The sequence below is a fragment of the Trachinotus anak genome, unplaced genomic scaffold (assembly GCF_046630095.1).
Source record: "Trachinotus anak isolate AG129_WGS33_773 ecotype Australia unplaced genomic scaffold, CSIRO_AGI_Tana_v1 ptg000032l, whole genome shotgun sequence".
Classification (NCBI taxonomy): Eukaryota; Metazoa; Chordata; class Actinopteri; order Carangiformes; family Carangidae; genus Trachinotus; species Trachinotus anak.
Genome location: NW_027273883.1, coordinates 11914823 through 11936677, shown reverse-complemented (window position 1 = coordinate 11936677; position 21855 = coordinate 11914823). Strand labels below are relative to the sequence as shown.

Below are 21855 nucleotides of genomic sequence, written 5' to 3'. Positions count from 1 at the left end.
TTAGTTTCAGAACTCTTATGATCGGCTCCTTAAAATCAAACAGAAATCTTAACCCTGGGTCATGTTTTCTGACAGAAAAATTACTTTGGTCTACAAACCCTGCAGCTATCTTAGTGTGGAAAGTCAAAAAAGATTTCATTCAAACTTATTTAAAAGTGAAGATCAGGTTATTTTTGGGTTTAATCTAAGAGACAGAGTTAATATTTTAGCTTCATGTTCAAATTGAAACAGCTGAGTTCAAATTAACAAAATACTTTAGGACTAGAGTTTCTAAGGTCTAAGCTTAAGTTGTTAAGTAATTCAATTAAGGCAATTAGAGTAAGAAAACACTGTCTGAAATCTTCAAGCAGTGTTATACCGTTCTAACACATGCATTCAATCCAAATGTGTTGAATGTATCCAAACCAAACAATAAGGCACAAAAGTAGAATTAAATAGACGTCTTTATTGGGGACATTGATAAGTGGAGCAGCTATGTGGACAGATATGGACAAGAGGAAAAGCACAGGTGTCGATTGTGAGAATGTGAAGTTACAGCTTTTTAAGCCATTCCAGGTTATTTCCTTTGGGCTCACGTGGATGAGCAGGGACATCAGGCATGTTTCCATCGTCTCGCACAGGAACTGCATTAGGAAAAAAGGTGAAGAAGCTTTAATATTTAATATTATAGCTCAAATATACCCAGTGCTTTTGCAATTGCGTCAGAAATGTGACACTGGAGACAACCTGCTGTAACATGACAAAAGTGTTTACCTGGGTAGTTGTATGGCACAGCTGCATTGATCATTCCTGTATACTTTGTGATGGGGCTGATGAATGGCAGAGCAAGACCTGAGAAAATACAGCATCTTTTCAACTTAACACTCGAAACAATAACTACATTTGCAGTGCATCGTGTCCCCAGTGGTCAGTTAGACAAAACTCATTGGTAAAGGCCCCATCAACAGCTCACACAAAAAACAAAGCCCAAAACGAGTGAGTACACATTGCCCTTGTTCAGTAGACTGTAAATTTCAGACTCAGCTTCCTGGCTCTTTTAAACTTGCATAAATTTCTCAGCGGACCTCTGACATGTTCTGCCACTGACCCTGTCAAGCACTACAAATTAAAGGTAATAAAAGGAGGCAGCATTACGACATTGTAGGGTTCACCCATAGAGTCAAGCAAAGGACCTAAGAGACTGAATATGTGGAGACCTCTCAAGTCTTATTCATCTCTTATCTAATCTTATCACATTCACCCTCTTGTGTAATATTTTGTTGCCTTTAGCAGCATAGTAGCTATACCATAATATACAACTCGTTATGATATTATGCTATATTTAATTTAAAATTAATTTCCACATGAGAAATGGAAATTACAATATCTTGAAATGCCACTTAAGTCAAATGGAGAAAAAAAAAAGATGATATTGAAATTGTTATCATTTACTCTTTTACGTAAAGCACCTATGTTATGTATTCAATTAAGTGAGAATAAGCAGAAGACAGCGGATGTGATGTAAATGTATGCCAGGGGAATCTTATGGATTCATCATTTGGAATATCGGTAATTCTCTCTTTCCATATTACATGTTGCTTATTTGCTATGGTCATGATTAAGTGCAGATAGACAATGTTGTGCTCTGTCTCTGTCTCTTCTGAGATGAAATGTAAACGTAGAGAGGTTACTGACCGACCAGTCCAATCGCACAGGAGGTCAGGATAACCGGCTCTTTATTCCATGCATTCCTCAGGAAAGCTCCGATTCCTGTAGAAAAAACACCCCCATTAAAGCAGGCAGGTTAAAATCCTCCACAGAAGACTATCGGCATACGGTTAGCTTCCTTTAGCCACCGTTAGCAACACATCCAAGGTCACATTTTTCGTTTCATTTCGAATGGATATAATTGTGTTAAAGTAACTCCGAGACATACTTGACGTAATTTCGATCATTTAAAGTATTTATTTGTGCTATGATAAGAACCCATTAAAACTATTTACACCGTTTGGGTGTGCAAAAGGTGACAAAGTATCCACATACCCGCCATGTTGTCGTGTGTAGTTGAACCGAGCCGATGCTCATGGGAAATGTAGTCTCTACTAACCGACGTCGTTTTTCTGCGACCGTCGCACATAAACATGAATTAATCGAGAACAGTATGAAAGCGGAGCTCCTATTGCTTTGCTTCGCGTTTCAATTCAGTCATATCCCATGTTCATAAACGCTCATAGCTAACTCGATTGAGTTGACCACAGACTCATACTCAGTCTCTAGAGTGGACTGACCGTATGAAACCGTGGAGATTTACATCCGCAGGGCACAGACTGCACTGTTAATAGATTCAGAAATGTGAGTATCGATGCATTGCTAGCTTGCTGTCTAGTATGATAATCCGCCCCTGACGGTACCAGAACCTTATTTACGATATGCTATTTTCACTGGTAGTCTAATTTACTGAAGACGTCATGTATGTTGATGTCCATCACACGTTGCACAGTCGAAAGCGATGTCTTCAATATTCTAACCTCCTGTGTTTTTTTGTAACAACACGGAAAACACTAAAATGAGTTCTTTACATTTGTTTGACTGAGGCCGCTGTTACGGGTAGTGTTTGTCTGCCATGATTTAATTTGTCAGTGCTGCACCCGAGGTTTAGTCAGCTTATACCTGCACATGCTGCCTGCAGCCAAATTGTTGCGTGCAAATGTTTTACAGCAACAATCACATATTATCTTTTCTCTTTTCCTGTTCAGATGATGGAGGATTTCTCTGGTTTGGCTCTGCCTCCTCTGTTTGGAGGACACATCCTGGAGGCAGAGCTGGAGCCAGGCGGTGTGGAGCTGGGACCTGGAGAGGTAATGGTGATATTAATGATCATGGTTATGGTAATGCAAATGTTGATGTGGGTAAACAGCAACATCTAGCCAGTTCTCCCTGTGCCGCTTAAGTCTCAAGGATTCCATTAGCGTTCAAGAAGATAATTGTCCAGTGTAGCATGTAATAGTGTGGTCACATCTACATAGCTTAGTGGGTGGAGCAAGGATCTGCTTATAGTAGGTTCAAGAACTGAAATTTCCTTTTTGAGACAGCTGTTCCATTTGAAACACAATACTGAAAACACTGACACAGAGAGTGGACCACAACACACAAACCACACAGAAGTGTTTTTTCTGCAGGTGGAGCTGGGCCCCGGAGGCAGTGAGCTGCTTGAGAGCACAGTGCAAGAGGAAGAAGAAAGAAGAGCTCTTGATAAGAGGAAATATCTGGCTCTTAGTAGAAGGTGTAAAGAAATTGAACAGGTGTGTGTTTGTGTGAGCCTGCATTTACGAGCATATGCAATATGTGGGTTATTTTGCACACACTTCCTGACTGTGTGTCTTGTGAAATTTATTATTCAATGGGTTTAGTAACATTTACTTTCTGATTTCTCACATCATTTCTAGGAATGGACTTACATATTTTTTAAATGTTTCAATCCACTTGAGCTCATAATGTTGATATATACTTATTTTTAATAAAGACCATGTTTCCGATTATTCTGTTGATGTTTTGTACATATCAGTGCATTTGTAATCAGCTCATGTGTTATGTGTAATTGTCAGGTGAATCAGAAGATGCTGGGCCGCCTTCACCAGGTACAAAGAATTACACGACGCTTGAAGAAAGAAAGAAGGTATACGACTTCATTACAATAACTACATTTCTGAGAGGATTCCCACTTGAAGGCTCATGTGAGTGTTCTGTTTACCCTTACAGGTTTCTCATGAAGACTTTAGATGCTCATGGTGATGATTACAGAAATGCCCAGCTCACTATACTGCTTGAGGTGAGAAATAGACAGATAGGTGGGGATTTGTGGTATATTTAAAAAAGGAAGACAATGAACTCCAAGTTGTTAAAAAATGAGGTTCAGACTTGGAGCTCAAATAATTTTCTCATGGTGTTCTGTACCATGATATTCGTGGTTGGATGGGAGGATATTTGTACAGTAGAGATGTTGCTTGTCATCTCTGACATCACTCCAAAAGTACATATCCATGTGCCAACTGCCCCATGATATTCATATCCACATTTCATTCATCAATTCCAACTGCTAGTCTGGCACTACCTAGTGTTTTTAAAGACGTGACCCACCTGATGACCAGAAGGACCTGCGAAGTAGTAACCCCTACTCACCACTTACTCACCAGTAAGATCCAGGCCTTACAAAACCATATGTTGTTTTTTTTCCACTATGGCTTGACCATTAACCTCTAAAGGAGCCATGGGCAAAAATTTGCTATTGACTGGAATATGCAACATATGCACACAGATAGACTAAAATACTTAAGATCTTCAAACTAAATTTAACTAAGATTACCACAAAATTAGCCAATAAGGCAGGATACACCTTGTAAGTGCTGAAAATTCCCTAACAAATTGGCAATTAAACAGGTTACTAAAAACAAACTGAAACAAATTGAGCCTGGGTCAAGCGCAGATACCCACTTAGCCTGACTGCTAATCCAGCCTCAAATTTGCTGTGAACAAGCCTGTCTGCCTCTTTATTTGGTGCACCATAATAAATGAATGTGCTCAAGGTCAGTACATACAGCTACATTTTTTACCTGTTGTTTCAGGATGAGTCTGGAGCCCATTTAGATGCTGCTGCTGGAGTGGAGGAGGAGCGTCTCAATGGCCTGTCTGGTTCCACGTCGTCTGCAGCGTTGCATCATGCTACTGGACCAAAGAAGAGGAGGCATCGAATACCAAGGCAAGAAAAGGATAAAGACCCACAGGTAGGTAAAGAACTCTGCTGGACTGCTATTGTCCAAGCAAATGTATTAAAACAATGCTCAGTTTCTACAGTGGTCTCTGTGTTTTTGTTTTTTTTTGTGTGTATGTGTGATATGGATGAACACGTAGCTGTGGATGCATGAATGGGTGGATTAAAACGAAGATTAGTTATATTGATTTGAACATTCAGACATCTGACAGTGTAGAATAATTGATTTTGTGTTAACTGAGTTTCTGCTTCTTTACCCAGACTGAACCAGACATGTCAGTGTTGGCAGACACACAGTTTGGAGAAATGCCCAGCCCAACCTCTCTGTCTCACTGATCATTGCACTGCCCCGGATGTGATGATGACAAAGGAGCACCAGTGTCTTTAATTGTTCAGGAGATGCTGTACGCTGCCTCTGTTCAGCCAGGTTTTGCACTGTTTGTAGTTTTACTTGAATATTGTCAACAGACTTGAGTTCATGTAAGGTAAAATGAAATGTTATTTACTTGGAACATACATACATACATGTATTTTGTACATATTATTTTCTGTATACGTGTTTTGTACCGAGATTTGATGACATCAAAAAATTATGACCGATGGCAAGTTGTGCGCACTGTCATTGGCAGCCTTGTTTGGTAAAGATCTGGCAACTCAGACACAATTAAATTAGGGCAGAAAACCTAATGGTTTTCATAACACATCACTGGATATCAGTAATGATTTCATGGTTCATGATTTTACCTCCCTAAGCTGAGAGAGTCATTATCAGTATTAAAGCATTACAAACTGCTATTTGGTCATTAGACTGTACTATGAACTTTTTGTTTTTATTCTTCAGTTTTAAAGTTTTTAGAAGTGTTTAGAAAGGATTGCTGTGTGTATTTTCATTACGTCTGCTGATGTGGACCGGACCCAGACAACAATTTCATGACTTTTATTCATGTTCACATCTGAATCAACAGTTGAAACTTGAACAACTGATGGCGAAACTCAGTTGGCCACGTGAGTTTTTTTTTATCATGTTTCTACAGGAGTTCAAGTACACAACAAGAATGTTACAGTTTGAGGCAGAAATAAAAAGCAGTGTATGTAAATACAGTTTCTTTAATCTGACCAAAAACACCCTTAACGCAAAGTTTGCTTATTAGATTTTTTGGAGCTTTTAGCCTTATCTCCCAGTCTTAAGTTTGCTTGTCATTGAGATCAGTTCTTTCCTCTTGTTATTATGATGATTTCCTGAAGTCACACAGTGAGTTCATAGGGTCAATAAAGACGAACTACATAGAAATGTTGCAAAGAATCAGTATTGTAAATGTGTGGCTTCAGATGCGGGTTTTGGTTTTGTGTCCATCAAAATTCGTCGCACCGCTGAGCCAATGGTTGGTCTCCATTCCAGCGGATGCTTCTCTGTGACAGGCTTGAATTCTGTCCAATCAGAGCCAGAAGATTGGATTTAGGGCGGGCTCCTAACGCGGAGGTAGGATTTTAGCTACCGTCCATCTTCAACTACATTACAGTGAGCGAGCTTGTCGAAAAGAAAACACAATTTGGAAGTAAAGAAGACTTTCTGGAATAAGTTTTGGCTGTATTTGAAAAAAGACAAACGAAAGTCCATACCCTAGGTAAATGTCGTAATCAAGTACAATTCTAGATGCTCGGGTTGACCCAGTTTCCCTTTTTCCTAAATTTGGCTAGCAAAGCTGCTAGCTAGCATTTTATACATTAGCTAGCCAGACAGTTAGCCACATTAGCTAGCAGGTTAACGATTTGAACGGATTCTAATTTATTGTTACTTTCACAATGCAAAACCACAATATAAAAGCTATACTGGACCCCAAAATAATGATGCATGAATATGAAATCCAACCATCTACGTGTTCCGTGCTACTTGTTTTGACACGGGCTAGCTAACCGAGCGAGGTGCACGAGCTAAGCAACTGGCTCGTATTAATGCTAGCCCACTAACGTTAGCTGGCTAGGCGGCTAATTTTAGCTGACAACCATGTCAGTTATATCGGAAACATTAGCAATATCAGCTGCTTTCGTGGAAATGTGACGATGGATAAACGGTCACACTGAGCCGTGGCTGAAAATGTCTTTAAATCGTGGCGTTATTTGTACAGCTAACGGTAACCGGTCAGCTAGCTGGAGTTAACGTCAGTTCCACTCTCTGGATGCCGATGTACTGATGGTTCTGTTGAAGGGATTTGTGTGTTTGAACTATATTTAATACACGTCTTGTTTTCTTTACACAGCTAACGTTGTGACAGACGGAATGTGGACATTGTCGTAGTCAGAGCCATGGCTGACAAGAGAAAACTTCAAGGTAGGACTGTTGGTGAAACTCAGTATTGTTGTTGCAAGATCCATCCCACTGGCATCTTCCACACAGACTCAGACTGGCTTTATCTATAAGTGTGTTAGTCTGTTCATCTTTATACAAGCTGTGAAGGACTTTTTGGTTTTGCACAGATTTGTATACAGTGATGTTGGACCACATCTTTTATCTCCACAGGTGAGATCGATAGATGTTTGAAAAAAGTAGCTGAAGGTGTAGAACAGTTTGAAGATATCTGGCAAAAGGTAATATATGTTCACATCTTGGATTTGTTTGATGCTGCATTTAAAAAAAAAACATTGGCAGCAAAACTTAAAATATCTAATTTATTTGCAAACATTTTAGCTCCACAATGCAGCCAATGCAAATCAGAAGGAAAAATATGAGGCTGACCTCAAGAAAGAGATTAAAAAACTACAGGTAAGACAAGTTAGCAAACACATTTTTATGTATCTGCACTCTTGATCAGCAGTGTGTGTATTTGAAATGGGAAGTGTGTTTTAATATTTCTACCGTCTGCGCTCTTTATAGCGATTGAGAGATCAGATAAAAACATGGGTGGCCTCAAACGAGATCAAAGACAAAAGGCAGCTAGTCGAAAACCGCAAACTTATAGAGACGGTATGGCTCTCATTTGTCTCCTTTCTTTATTTTAAATAATATTTTGGGTTGTGCAAAGTATAACTCAAGGACATCTTTGCGTAAACACACATGACTAATCAAGGCTTGTGTGATTTTTCTTGCCTCAGCAAATGGAGCGATTCAAGGTGGTGGAACGTGAAACAAAAACAAAAGCCTACTCTAAAGAAGGCTTGGGGCTTGCTCAGAAAGTGGATCCAGCTCAGAGGGAAAAGGAGGAAACGGGACAGTGGCTAACAGTAATACACCATCTATCTGCACCTGTTGTACATTTGGTTGCCTTAAAATATCTTAGACCATAGGCAAAGGGAAAAAAGCACACAACTTAAGAATGACAACGAAACAAATGAACTTAGTGAAGGAATTGGTAAAAGAAACTATTAAGAACTTATCAAGGGGGTTTTATTAAATAATTCATTATAATTAAGGATCTGTTTTAAGAAGAAATTTTGAATAAACCCATTAACAGCCTTTTTTCTGACCTTTTCCTCACCTGCAGAATACGATAGACACTCTAAATATGCAGGTGGATCAGTTTGAAAGTGAAGTGGAATCTCTTTCAGTTCAGACGAGAAAGAAGAAGGGTGATAAAGAGGTAAGTCTTCCTATCTCTTTCTTTTCACTCAGAAAAACAGTCTGTCCTGTCCATATCCAGTGTATTGTAGTGTTGAAAAACTCTGCCAACATGTTTATCATAAACCTCATATTTGTCTTCTTTCTGTCATGTAGAAGCAAGACCGCATTGATGAGCTCAAGCGGTTGATTGAGAGACATAGATTCCACATTCGTATGTTGGAGACCATTTTACGAATGCTGGATAATGACTCTGTACCAGTGGATTCAATCCAGAAGATCAAGGATGATGTTGAATACTATATTGATTCATCCCAAGACCCGGACTTTGAGGAGAATGAGTTCCTTTATGATGATTTAGACCTGGAAGACATCCGTGAGTAGAGTACTGTGGAGTGTTATGATGATGTTTTATGATATAATGAAAACATTTGACACTTGTCTTTGTCCCATCTTTTACTTGTAGCTGCAGCATTAGTTGCGACTTCTCCATCAGGTCAGGGAAATGTGGAAGATGAGATGTATCTCCACTCCAGCAGCACTCCCACTTCCACCACCTCCTCTTCACCCATCCCTCCATCCCCGGCCACTTGCACTGCTGTAAGTTCTTTTCTTTGTATCATAAAATCTTTGGGTGAGGATGTTAAAGGGATGCTGGGTAGAAAACGTACATTCTGATGCAATTTTACACATATTCCCTCTCTTAAGTTTGCATTAAGTTAACCCTTCTACAAGCCCCATTGTGATGTAATCCACTGGCTAGTTTGCTGAATCAACCTTTAAGAAGTGGAATGTCATATCAAGGTATCCCCCCCTATAGGAGAACTCAGAGGACGATAAGAAAAGGGGACGGTCGACAGACAGTGAAGTTAGTCAGGTGAGAGGTTCTCATCTGTGCTGTGTTAGTAGATGAACAGTTTAGTGCAGCGCTCTTCACCCTTGGTCCTGAAGTGTCACGGTGGCTGAAGGGTTTTTGGCCTCTCAGGCACTGAGATGGAACAAGTTTTCTCTGTGGGACCATGGTTGGAGACTTCTGATTTAGTTTGTACCATCTCCTGTATAGATGGGCCTCCATAGTTTACAGTAAACTTTGTACAGCTGTAGTTATTTTTGCACAGTTTTTTTGTCTGACATGCCTCTCCCTGGTGCTGTCATTTTCAGTCACCTGTGAAGAATGGCACCCCATCCTTGCTATCTTCCTTCTCTTCCTCCACCACATCTGGGTCCTCCTCATCCTCCTCCCTCGTGTCCATGGCGAGTGTTGTCGGAGGCATTCCTCCAGTCCCCACCAGCAGCAGTCTAATAGGAAGCTTCAGCAGTGCGGTGCAGCAACATCAACATCAACCTGCACAACAGCAGCAACAACCTCAGCCACCAAACCAACCGCAGCAACAACAGCAGCAGCCAACTCAGACAAAACCTTCTGTCCCCTCAAACAACACCCCCAGCCCACCCAGCAACCCTCTACTCCCTGCCTCCACTGCCCCCTCTCTACTTACACCCAGCACACCCAGTCCATCAGCTCCCAACTCTCAGTCTCAGCCCACATCCGGGCCCACCCCAGCATCCAGTTTGGGAATCGGGCTGGGGCTGGGATTGACCAAAGGTGGCATGACGGGGACCAGCAGTGCCAACCAAATGCCTGGTTTAGGGCTGGGTGGCCACCCCACACCTCTAAACACAATGGCAGGGCTCCTTTCAGGTTCCACACCTGCCCCTTACGCTCAGGCAGCAGCATCAGGAGGCTTGGGTTTGAGCAGCACCACCCAGTCCAGCATTTCAGTTGAGAGCAGCACTTCCATACCCACCTCTTGCTCCAGTGGAGTCACCACCAACGGGGCGGGGACAGGGCTTGGTTTACTCGGTTCCAGCCCGGCTCACAGCTCTCTGAGTGGGAGTATTCTGGGTCTGGTTCCTGGGCAAAGTGTGGCCCCCGGTGCCTCGCAGGTGCCCCCGAGTTCTGTGAGCACTACCTCCGGCGTAGTTGGCATGATGGGAGGAACTGGAGGGAACGTCGGCGTGGTTGGAGGAGTAGGGGTGAATGCTGCTCCTGCTAGACCACCAAGTGGACTCAAGCAAAATGGAAGCACAAGTATGTTAACTTGTCAAGCTTGTCTTTATGTGACTACTTACTTATCTGTTAAAGTTGAAATTGTCTTCTCTTTATGAACATGTGTCTTTTTCTAACTTTCCCCTGTCACCTGTTCTCAGGTTACAGTGCTGTAGTAGCAGAGAGCTCCACAGAATCAGCTCTAAGCACACCGAGCCAGTCACAAAGCAGCCAACCCTCATCTCTCAGTTCCTCAACAAGTCAGCCGTAAGTTATTTGATGTCTGCTTCATCTGAGTCCTGAAACTTGACCTTTCTTCATGTTCCTTTATTACAGTACTTAACTTTGTCCTACTATTGTTCCCACTATACCTGCAGGATGGACAATGGTCCCAGTTTAATCAGCTCTATCACCCTGCCTCCCAGCTCTCCGTCCCCCTCATTCTCAGACAGCACACCTGGAGGAGGGAGTCTTCTTAACGGGCCCCACTCCTACACACAGGCCTCTGAGGGCCTCAAGGTGAGCCGAGCCAGGAAGGTTGAGTTAGGACATGTCGACTGACATCAAGCCTTAGTCATAAGCTTTTGTCAGAGACACCTAATTATCTAATTGAGTGGCCAGAATTTGCCGTGAGAACCAGCCAGATTACAGTCAGGTGTAGCAGCAGCCTCTTAAGCTCTGCACTGAGAGATTTGTGAGAGGAAACCAAACTTATATGTAGCATATAAAAGCTTTGTCAACTTAATTATTATGGAGTATCTGCCATCATACTACAAAGAGGAACACCTCTTATCAATACTTGGGCAGTGTGATATTAAAATGTCTGGCATCTCTTTTGGCTTTTTCCTTGCTTAAATCATTCCTGTGGACAGCTGAGCTCTGATAATTAACCAGACAGCTTGATTATTTTTTTAGCAGATAACCAAGATGACGTGCATAGTTTTCCACTTTTGTTTCGTACATTACTGGAGAGTGTTAATATCCTTAGCTGTAAATAGCATTGTTAAAATCTCCCTGGGTGCACGCAAACCTCTGCTTTGGGCCACTTTTATACCAAACAAAGAAGCCAACATGTACCAAATGGCACATGTAGACACAAATCATGTTGTGCCAAGATCTTTTTCAGGTTCACTAAAGAATATACCAATTTCTATACTGCAAACACTAAGACAAAGACAGCATTTGACATTGTAAAATCTAAAGTCCAGGGCAGCCTTCAAGCCAACATTAACTGTGACAGAAAATGTTTTGACTCATGAATTTCTGAGTTTTCTCCTGTTTTTGAACATATCACTGTGTATTCAGTTCATGTCATTGTTAATAAACATGGCTGCATAAAGACATCTATGGCCATTTTTGTCTGTTGTAGGACCATGTAGCAATTGTAATAGTTTGTTCTCATAATTCATTTTCCTGCACTGATATTCCTTTTCAACTTAATTTTACGTAATCTAATGTTGTCCCCCCCCCCCTCAGGCTCCTGAGCCCCTCAGTTCTCTGAAGGCGATGGCTGAGAGAGCAGCGCTGGGATCAGGCCTTGATGGAGAGATTCCCAACCTGCACCTGACAGACAGAGGTCGGAATGGTCAGGCATTATTTCTATGTGGATTTACTGAATAATTATCAGCTATTACTTTCACACTGTAAAGCTCCTATCACTGTAAACTGTACACTTACCAGTTACTGAGAAAGAAGTGCATTTACTCCAAAGCAACTTGTAACAACTGTAGCAGTAGATGATGCTGAAATTGCAAATGTTACAAGCAGCTCATAATGAGTAGGGTGAAAACACACCATAATGTTGAATTATTAATCAATTAGTTGATTTCAAGTTTTTTGGGTTATCGCTTAAATGTTTGTCACTAAACAACAGCTCGTTATTGCCTCACAGCTACAGGTAGTTGCATCTCTAAATGTCATATCATTGTTTTTCTTTTTGTTGTATGTGGGACTTGCCATGTTAGTGACTATGTGAGGATACTTTACTCACAGTCTTCACCCCAGTTCAACATTTGTTGTTGTTTTTTTACTTTTTATGAGCTGAATTATTAACCAGTTTCTGTCCTACACTTAGACTGCTTAAGTATTTGCAAGTTGAAAAGTGCTCAGTAAAGAAGTCAGAGCATAAAAGATTTACTGTATCAAGAAAATAGACACTGAGAGATGAGGAAATTAGTAAGAGGTGGTGCTGTGGTTTGTATTTATGAAACTTACACATTTCTTCACTTTTTCTTCGTCCTGTAGACATCTTCTCTGGTTCATCTGCGGCGCCTGGCACACCTGCCGCCCCTCAGCCGTCCGTGTCGGAAGTCAGCATCCCCCCATCGCTCGGGGTCTGTCCACTGGGCCCCACCCCTCTCCCCAAAGACCAGCTCTACCAGCAGGCCATGCAGGAGTCTGCCTGGACACACATGCCACACCCCTCCGACTCTGAGAGGATCAGGTGAAGGCATCAGTTTTTACACCCAATAATAACACATCTTACATGTTTTTATGACTTAGGAAAAACAGAAACAAACATGACACATATATGGCTTGAAATCAGTTTCACAATGATTTCACAAATTCACTTTAATAATTTCTTAATGATAATAAATTCTTAAGTTAACAATACATTTTTTACTGCATCATGACAACTGACAGTCTCTACTACATGATCTACACAACTGTTTTAAGAATAGGTGTCATATTTTATATTTTCCTTATTGTCACCAAATCCCATTAAAGACCAAAACCAGCTATTAATTTATCATATTACTAAGCGCTGCTAGTGTAGTCACAGCCTGATGTTGTTATTCCACATCAATGAAATACACATGCATTGGGTGACATGCTTTGTAATTATGAACATGGACATGGGAGCATATTTATAGTCTGTCCCACACACTCCACCCTGTTGCTGTAAATACTTACTAGCACACCAAATCTGTGGCTGAAAATAGTCCTTAACAAATGCACAACTTACACCTGTTGGAGTAACAATTGCTAAAAAATTACCTCGCTCTATTGCATGTTGTTGTTGATTTGTAACTGTTCTTGCTTCTGCCCCAAAGGCAATACCTGATGAGGAACCCGTGTCCCACCTTGCCATTCCACCATCAGATACCACCGCACCACTCTGACTCCATAGAGTTCTACCAGAGACTGTCCACAGAAACTCTCTTTTTCATCTTCTACTACCTGGAGGTAACCATGCACTCACTCAACTCACCTACTCCATATTTACTCAGAGTGAACCTTTCATTTCATCCCCCCTTCTGCCGTTTCTCCATGATGTATTAAGGTCTTGCTTTGTAAGCTTAATGGTTTCTCTGACCTTCTCTCAGGGCACCAAGGCTCAGTATCTCTCTGCCAAGGCTCTGAAGAAACAGTCATGGAGGTTTCACACCAAGTACATGATGTGGTTCCAGAGGCACGAGGAGCCCAAGACTATCACTGATGAGTTTGAACAGGTGCAGCTTCACCACAGTTCATTTCCATAGAACCTGAAGCTAGTCTGTTTGTTGTGTGCAGTTATGGATTATTAATTATTGTTCTCTCTGCGCTGCTGTTCCTCCAGGGCACTTACATTTACTTTGACTATGAGAAATGGGGCCAGAGGAAGAAGGAGGGGTTCACCTTTGAGTATAGGTACCTTGAAGACCGAGACCTGCAGTGACAGAGGGAGGGACGCGAAAGGACAGAGAGAGACAAAACGTGCTGCTGTTGACATTCCGAGACTGAACTCCAAACTGTGGATAGAGATTGTGATGTGTAGTAGAAACCCTCTCCTGCGATGGAGACTGGTGTCTGTATAGGCTGCATCTCAACGTGAAGCCCTTGCTCCTCATGTAGCGCTTTGCTTTTGACAAAAATGCCCCGTGGGCCTGATCAGATGCATCGCTCTGCACGAGCTGGGAGGGTTCTCATTAGAGATCTGCGTTTGTGCCTGTCTGTGTGCACACTCAGTATGTGGCATTAGGAAAGCCTACCCCATGCATGTTTCTCATGTTTTTTTCTTTTTCCGTTTCAACAAGATTCTCTGTACCACCTACCCAACATGAGCCTGGAAGCCTTTGACTTGACACAAAACAAACCTTGGATTTGATTGTTAAGTAAACTGCCCATCTTGTATTTACTGTAATTTGGTGGTTTAGAATGGGGACGTACAGTGGACATTTAGTCATGGTGTGTAGGAACGGCTTCTTTTAAGACCCTACGATGCCTGTTGAATATGGTCACTATTAGAGATAGTGAGCGGTTATCAATAGTTTTATTGATATTGTCTTGGTCGATTAAAACGCTGATTGAGAGTGACCACAGGGCCTCTCCCTGTGACAGGGAAAGAGTCCTTATTGGACATGGATTAAATTGCTATGCAATTGAACTGGTCTCTGACTCCCTCTCTTTACAAATAAAATGTTTTTAAGTTAACCTGTCAAAGAAAATGCATTATTATTATGGCGCGTTCATGTTTGTGACAAATTAATAAATCTGTAAAATAAATCTTTAAAATAGGGTTTGAGACATAAATCTACTTGATGTTTGATTCTTACACCATTGAGGAATTGTCATCATTCTCAATGCAAAATGCCACGCTGAGCGTAGTGAATGTACCTGTACCCAAATCACCTCTTAATTACTCTTTAGATAATAAATCTTGAGTTTGGTTTGAGTCAACTCCTCACCTTTAGTTCAGGTTTTATTCTATTCTGTTGATGTTACTTCATCCTAAAAGCCACTGTGTTCAATTTACCACCTGGTATTTTAAGTGAAAACCCTATACAGTGAATGTGCACTGACAAACTTGTTTACATGTAGAGTGAAAACAGAAATCCTAAAATTCTGGTGGTAGATTTAACTCATGGGTCAAGTAGGACATGTCTCATCTGCCGTGGTTGTTCATGTGCTATCCTGAAGAACAATAAGATTGAATCTGGTCCTGGATCTGGTGTGGGACAGATCCCAGCTTTTCTTGGCAGTTTGAATGGGGAGAGTGTTAAACTGAAGATTTTTCCATTTAAGCAACCATGAAAACATCAGATCTGTGCTGCAGTTAACATTTTATGTATGTGTGATTAGTTTTCAGGCTTTTTGGGGTGGAGGGGAGGGGGGGGGTGAGGCTGTGAAAAAAGGAAAATACAGCAAAGTTATGAGAGATTTGCCTTTTATAGATTCTATTTTTCGGGGCTTTTAAGGTTTTCAGAAAAGGAAGGTCAGTTAAGAAATTGCTAAAATGTGAATTTCAAGACATTTACAGTTTTTTCTCATCACAGTTCTGCATGGGAGATGTCATAAAACGGGGTTATAACAGGATTGTACAATTTCAATAAATACTTTTAAGAAATTACAAGTCAGTGTGTGGTGTAAAGTCCTGTTATTCCTACAAGGAATATAGATTCACATTTTTTAATTTTAGATAAGCCTGACTGTAAATTTGTTCTGGTGGTTTTAATAGTTTAAAAAGGTGCCACCAGAGATATAAGATGTGGATGCATTTCCACACCTTTGAGAGGTGGTCAAATATATGACCAACCATGGTTGAATGGGCTCATTTTTGATGTGTGCAGTTATTTGTAGAAAATTGATATTAAGAGCATCAGTTATCGACAACAATGAAAATTTGCTCCAAATTATTTCCTTCTTTAAAAAAAACAAAAAAAACAAACACACTTGCACTTCATAAAATGTTCATACATTTTATTAAAATGAAAAAACAAAACCAACAAAGTAAAAAGTAAATACAGGACGAAGCACAATTTCAGACGAATTTGAAAATAAACTAACACTTTACAGTGTTGAGTGCAACTGTCCTTGTGCAGGATGACTGTGTGTGCGTGTGTGTGTGCACGTGTGTTTTCACATCTTAGCTTCCTTCTTGACTTTCAGGAACTCTGCCATGTTAGAGAAATATTTCTGGTTGGCTTCAGCCACCTTCTTCTCCGCAGCTTGTGGGTTGACGATCTCCAGCCCCTGAGGACAAGAGCAGAACAGTTGTTTGCAAACATCACTGCACACTGTCTCAAGAGACAGTCAATAAAAGAGGATGTTATTACCTGAAGAGGAGTGAACGCTACACTGGAGCTGGTTCCTGAGGAGCGATCTCTGACTGTCGACTTTCCTCCATATGTCATGCTCTGCTTCTGCAATGTCCTCTGTTGTTAAGCAAAACACAGATTGTACCCACATTAGAAAACGAGAAATACACATCATGTGCTTCTGTTGAAGTTCTAAGTCATAATAGATGTGTTTACCTGGAGGGATTTGGAGATTCTGGCCTTGGTGGCTTCGTTAACCTGAGCCTGCCTGACGCGGCCGCTGCCGCTCTTCCCCAGCTGACCCAGACTGAAGCCCAGATCCTCCTGATATGCATCGTCTTCAATCTGCAATAATACGTCAGAAATAAGCTCCAAATATCTTCTATTGTCAAGAATGCAGTCAGATCAAAGATCATGAAACAGATTTCCAAGAAAAACCCCTTCATCTCCTTGCAAGTAAACAAGCATACATATACTGACTATTTTCACATAAAGATCTACTGTATCTCTGGAGTGTTTCAGAGTGTATCCTCTCTAAGAGAAAAGCCATTAACTCACAATTATAAAGACAATATTTCTTTTAGGTGATAAGGACAAAAAAAAACAAAAAAAAACAACTTATCTTGCTTAAACTGCACAAGCACAAACAGTTTAAATTTCAATTCGGATTCTTGGCTGAATTATGTAAGCACACTAGGTCTCAAGTCTTGAGGCAGGAGCTGTTCTGTTGCTGCAAATTGATGAAATCAAAAGGCAGTGAAGCTGAAGTGTTTGAATATTTAGATATTCTGGAAACAGAGGGTATCTAATGTGATCAGTGTGTGTTTCTGTATATGTGTTGTGTCATTTTTTGAACTACTTTTGGGCATATTTTTGTCTTCATGAAAAGCACTTTCCTAGGAGATGTGAGATTGGACTCAAATGTTACAGTTAGATAAAAATAAAAATATAGGAACATATTATTGCTTGAAATGTCAGAGTTAAACAGAAATAAAACTTAAAGGGAGCAGAGAACATATCCTCTGACCTCTGCGAAGGTCATCCTGTTGGCATGTTTCCTGATCTCAGTCAGCCCAAGACGCTCCTTCATCTTTCGATACCTTCAGAAAAAGAGATAAGAGCAGCGGAGAAGATATTTTTTACACATTTATAGTTGATGGTGTTCTAAACTTGGCCTTGCCAGTTACGTAAGCCTCTTGTTGTCTTCCAACATGCTGCTCTCTTTGCTTTGTTTTGCTTCCCTGTATTCAGTTGTTACACAATGTTTGATTTCACTTTGTTCTGGAAATGAATGTTGGTCAGTTCAATCTCTGTATCCTCCTAATCAAGCATTAATAAAATTAATTCATTTTTACTTCGAGCATCTCCCTACTGCACCCTTTTCTCTAAATAGTGGCCTGTTTGGCGGTGTGAGACATGTCTTAGGTAGCTGACAGGTTACGTACCTCCTTCCTCCTCTCTTCTTCCTCTGTCCATCCAGTGGGGCTGGCAGCGGTTTGACCTGCTTCACTGGAGGAGGCTCCTGCCATTTATCAAACTTCCTCTCTATCTCTTCTTTTAGATCGTAGCCAACCTGAGGTTGAGGAAAAAAAAAAAAAAAAAATCATTTACGGTGTCAGAGGTGTGATTTCGACTATATGAAAAATACTTAGGCTACAGTTTTTTGATGTCGTGTTGGAGTGTAAGGTGTCCCCCATATGATAAAATATTCTATAACTTATGTATCTAAATATATAAATTAATGTGTGAGTATACTGGATTTATTTCATAGCCCTTGTTAGTATCCATACACATTGTATCGCAGGTTCAGCATTAATATGTACAGTACGTGCTCTTTCTTTCACCTTGCCATCTGAACTCTCATGGAAACTGTCCACTCGGGCAGCCAGAGTGCACTTTGCAGCTACCAGACGAGCTGCTTTCCTCCTGAGGTCCTGAAGACAAAAATGGCAGAATGCTGTTAGATAACTAAAACACTGCAATGCAGGGGTACATATGTTTTAATGTACATATATAGCTCACAGGTGGAAGTGACTGCACAACATCACAATGGTAGATGAAGCCAGTGTGGGGAAGCAGTGACGTGCTGCTGAAGCCGGACAGGGTTCTCCTCTGAGCTCCCAGCAGCATCAGGTTACACGCCGGCATCTTTGACAGATTGGTGAGGCCGCCAGCAATACCTGAAGAGAGAGGAGAAACCAGAGAGGAAGAGGGCATCAAAATAAGAACAGTGATTCACAAAGGCCGTCTACAGTTGTAACCTCAGTGTGCAATCCTGCAGCAAGTGTATTAAAAGTGACTCTTTTTGCATTTCTCACCCATGATCTTTGCAGCTGTTGATGCTCCAACAATGATGGACAGATTTGGGGCAATGAATGACATTCTGGACTCTACATATTCATATATCCTGTGTTTAGACTGGTTCAGCTCCAGGGCCATGTCACATGCCTCCTCCAATTGTTTCAGTTCATCCTCACTTAGCAGTGACCTTCAACCATGAAAAAAAATACACAAAATAAACTTTCAGTGTACAGTTTGCCACCATTAAGACAGTTGTACAATCATCAGAAGCACTGATAAGCAGCAACTGTGTCCCTCAGCTCTGACAGTGAGGATTGTTGACCTGTGGATGGTTAAGCCGAATTCATTTATCTGGGAGTAACGTGGAAAAGGACTCACCCCTGTGTAGTTGAGGCTGTGACACTGACAACCATAATAGTGGCGTTGGTAAGGATTTGCTGAAGAGTTTCGTTGTTCTTGCATTTCTCCAGATTGTTTCCCAGTTCCTTATTAAGAAACACCAAATCAAGAACACATGATTCTCGATAACATTTTCAAACTGCTCCACTCAAACAAAATACAGAGGAAGATGGTCTGTGCAGAAATGATCTTTTAAGGGGAGCTAATGTGGGCTTTTTTTGAATTTGAAAATACTGTGGGGGAAAAAGGGTTAAATTCCCACACCCTGTCAGCACTGAGGATGCCTGATGAAGGGCCATGGCCAAAATGTTGTGTTTTACAATCAAACACATGTTGACAGTGTGCAGGAATTCGACTCCCTTTTTGCCCCCCTTCATGACTTATTTTTCACACAGTTCTGTCCACCGGCTGTGCATTAGACACTTTAACTGTGTAACACCATTACCATTGTGTCACTGAGTGTAATTTCTTTAACATTATACTAACTTAAGGAAAAAGAAAAAAAACAGACTGCTCTGCCGTAACACAGGTGGCTGTAATTTGGACTGTTACAGTTATTGGCCTTCAGCAGATGTGTTTCCCTAGATTCATCAATAATGAAAAAAATGTCATCTGTCCAACTAAAGACATAAATAGTCAAACAATTGGCAATTATGAGCTTCTAATTCTTAATCTAAAATGTGGTTTTAATGTACAAGCTAAATAACTCATCTTACCTTGACTGTGCGAATGTAATCTAAAGAATCTGGCACCAGTGACTCGAGCTCTGGAAACCTTTTGGAATATTTATCCCTGGTGAACTTGTGAATGATATCTGAAAATAAAGCGGAAAGACAGAAGACAACTCAGGTTATACACAACAGAACTAAATCCGTAACTCTGAATGTATTACCAAGCAGGAACAGCCAACTCACTGAGCTCATTGTCGATCTCTACTGTGAGGTTATTGGCTGCTACGATCAGTCTGTATTCTGGGTCAGCTTCAACTGGACCCGAGACTAAAAGAAAAAAAAAAAAAAAAAGAGTATTATAATCACACACACACACACACACACACACACACACACACACACACACACACACAACTGAACTGTAAAACATGTTTTTATTCAATATAGGAATGCCAAACTGCTACTGAAGAGGAAATGGGTTACACTCACCCTCTGAGTTCTTGCGCTGCTTTCCAATATATTCTGAAATTTTGTCGATGATCTCTGAAAACTGAACGAACAACATGATTAGACAGTGACAACCAGACGTGGAACATTATTGCAAATATCAACTTGTGTAGAGCTCTCTTATTGGAGAAGTCACCTGTTTACTATTGCGGAGTTTAGCGATGGATGCAACACTCTCAGCTTTACTGTAGTCCACCTCCATCTCCTCTGGGATGTCTTCCAGCCCTCCCTCTGTCCTCCCCTGTGTTGCCTCTCCATCACTTTCCCCCTCCTCTCCCTCTGGATACAGACCGTCGTCCCCCTCATCTCCGGCCTCCTCCAGGTCAGCCAGGAGCTCATCCGCCAGAGACATCTGCCATCAGCATCAGAAAGTGTGAGGACATAGAGGTAACTCGTTTGCTAAGCTGAAGCTACTCAGGGCAGTTTCCAAAATGAATCTTTACACCACCAGCGATCTTGAGTGTTACTGACTGAACCATGGCATGTGCACCGTAGAATATTTTTAATCTTTCTAATTTTACATTAACAACAAAACTATACAGCATCAAACATTTCTGAGCATGGCACAGTGATAAAACTCAAATGCTTAAGTACTATTTTCTGTAGCACAGTGAAATTAAAAGTCATTGTCCCCATTACTAATCTGCTGTTACAGATCACGACCATTTACCTAAACTTAAATATTATATTTCGTAAATGCCCCAAAGCACTGTCATATTACATTATTCATAATGGGCTTAGTTCAAAATATATGTAATTTTATCATTGAGCATAAGCAATGTTTCACTCAGAGTACAGTGAATGCAGCGTGCAGGGCTAAAACAATTATTTGAGCAGAAGAAGTATAAAATGAATATTATTTGTTCGTCATTTTAGCATTTTATCAGGTTCATATAGGAACAACAAACAACAAACAATTGCTCGCTTTTCTCTACCAAAATTCATTATAATTTAAACAAAACAAGCAACTTTAAGACGTCGCTCTATGCTCTTGCTATTTGTGAAGGTTGCGTCTCATCAGATAAATATTATTCAATGAACAAATCAAAATGAATCAATAATGGGAGTCTGAGTTAGTCATTTTATCAGTTAGTTAGCGTTGGACCTTTTTCTGGGGACAAATTCATGTGCACGCAAATGGAAGTTTTCTTTCTCTTTTCTTTTTTTAATAGCTGTTGTTAACATTAGTAACTTCAGGATATTATGACCCTTTCAGCCTCTCAAACGATTTAAATACATTTAGCACGATACATCATGAGAAAGACTAAAATCGGACATGTAATGGTCAAATACAGTGTCTGTAACTGCAATGCATCGGCTTACGTTAGCTAGTTAGCGTTAGCAAACGTTGGTTGAACGTTGGTAAAACGCTTTCTAGGTAACTTAACTTACCTCGAAGGTCGACTACAGGAATAAAACCAAAGGTGTCTTATAAAAGCTTAATGTCCCTTTGTGAAGCGGTAGAACGACTCGTAATAGAGACTTTTCCTCGTCAATCAGTAATATACTGTTGTGTCGTATCGTTTGTCGCAGACTAAATACCTAAAACCTTCGCACGGCTTTCTGGGAAATGGAGTCAAGACGCTGCACAAACGTAAAGGTCCCTCACC

At 40.8% G+C, this 21855-nt stretch overlaps 4 protein-coding genes across 8 annotated transcripts; 2 read left to right on the top strand and 2 right to left on the bottom strand.

Annotated features, from left to right (window-relative positions):
- Nucleotides 1–425: 425 nt before the first annotated feature.
- Nucleotides 426–2098, bottom strand: ndufa3 (NADH:ubiquinone oxidoreductase subunit A3). The gene is made up of 4 exons (XM_071470928.1): nucleotides 2023–2098; nucleotides 1675–1749; nucleotides 754–831; nucleotides 426–623 (listed from the first exon to the last, which is right to left on the bottom strand). The coding sequence occupies exons 1-4, from the start codon at nucleotides 2027–2029 to the stop codon at nucleotides 532–534; spliced, it is 252 nt and encodes an 83-aa protein (XP_071327029.1). The 5' UTR covers nucleotides 2030–2098; the 3' UTR covers nucleotides 426–531.
- Nucleotides 2099–2115: 17 nt separating this feature from the next.
- tfpt (TCF3 (E2A) fusion partner) lies at nucleotides 2116–5844 on the top strand. Its single transcript, XM_071470922.1, has 7 exons — nucleotides 2116–2331; nucleotides 2736–2837; nucleotides 3159–3281; nucleotides 3585–3655; nucleotides 3739–3808; nucleotides 4602–4760; nucleotides 5009–5844. Exons 2-7 carry the CDS (start codon nucleotides 2736–2738, stop codon nucleotides 5081–5083), a joined length of 600 nt encoding a protein of 199 aa, XP_071327023.1. The 5' UTR covers nucleotides 2116–2331; the 3' UTR covers nucleotides 5084–5844.
- Nucleotides 5845–6212: 368 nt separating this feature from the next.
- cnot3a (CCR4-NOT transcription complex, subunit 3a) lies at nucleotides 6213–14716 on the top strand. Of its 5 annotated transcripts, none has more exons than XM_071470865.1 (18): nucleotides 6213–6372; nucleotides 7006–7076; nucleotides 7266–7333; nucleotides 7434–7508; nucleotides 7620–7709; nucleotides 7838–7966; nucleotides 8227–8322; nucleotides 8457–8676; nucleotides 8767–8900; nucleotides 9121–9177; nucleotides 9462–10392; nucleotides 10512–10617; nucleotides 10728–10869; nucleotides 11827–11926; nucleotides 12595–12793; nucleotides 13404–13536; nucleotides 13677–13802; nucleotides 13910–14716. In XM_071470865.1, exons 2-18 carry the CDS (start codon nucleotides 7052–7054, stop codon nucleotides 14006–14008), a joined length of 2730 nt encoding a protein of 909 aa, XP_071326966.1. In that variant the 5' UTR covers nucleotides 6213–6372; nucleotides 7006–7051; the 3' UTR covers nucleotides 14009–14716. The 5 variants fall into 5 exon arrangements, with proteins under 5 accessions (XP_071326966.1, XP_071326964.1, XP_071326968.1 ...); XM_071470863.1 differs by having other exon boundaries at nucleotides 11827–11935; XM_071470864.1 differs by lacking the exon at nucleotides 6213–6372 and adding an exon at nucleotides 6676–6906 and having other exon boundaries at nucleotides 11827–11935.
- Nucleotides 14717–16014: 1298 nt separating this feature from the next.
- prpf31 (PRP31 pre-mRNA processing factor 31 homolog (yeast)) lies at nucleotides 16015–21797 on the bottom strand. Its single transcript, XM_071470902.1, has 14 exons — nucleotides 21638–21797; nucleotides 20382–20597; nucleotides 20228–20288; nucleotides 19982–20065; nucleotides 19784–19881; nucleotides 19047–19153; nucleotides 18686–18855; nucleotides 18390–18547; nucleotides 18212–18301; nucleotides 17813–17940; nucleotides 17395–17467; nucleotides 16584–16712; nucleotides 16386–16484; nucleotides 16015–16302 (listed from the first exon to the last, which is right to left on the bottom strand). Exons 2-14 carry the CDS (start codon nucleotides 20595–20597, stop codon nucleotides 16189–16191), a joined length of 1527 nt encoding a protein of 508 aa, XP_071327003.1. The 5' UTR covers nucleotides 21638–21797; the 3' UTR covers nucleotides 16015–16188.
- Nucleotides 21798–21855: the final 58 nt, after the last annotated feature.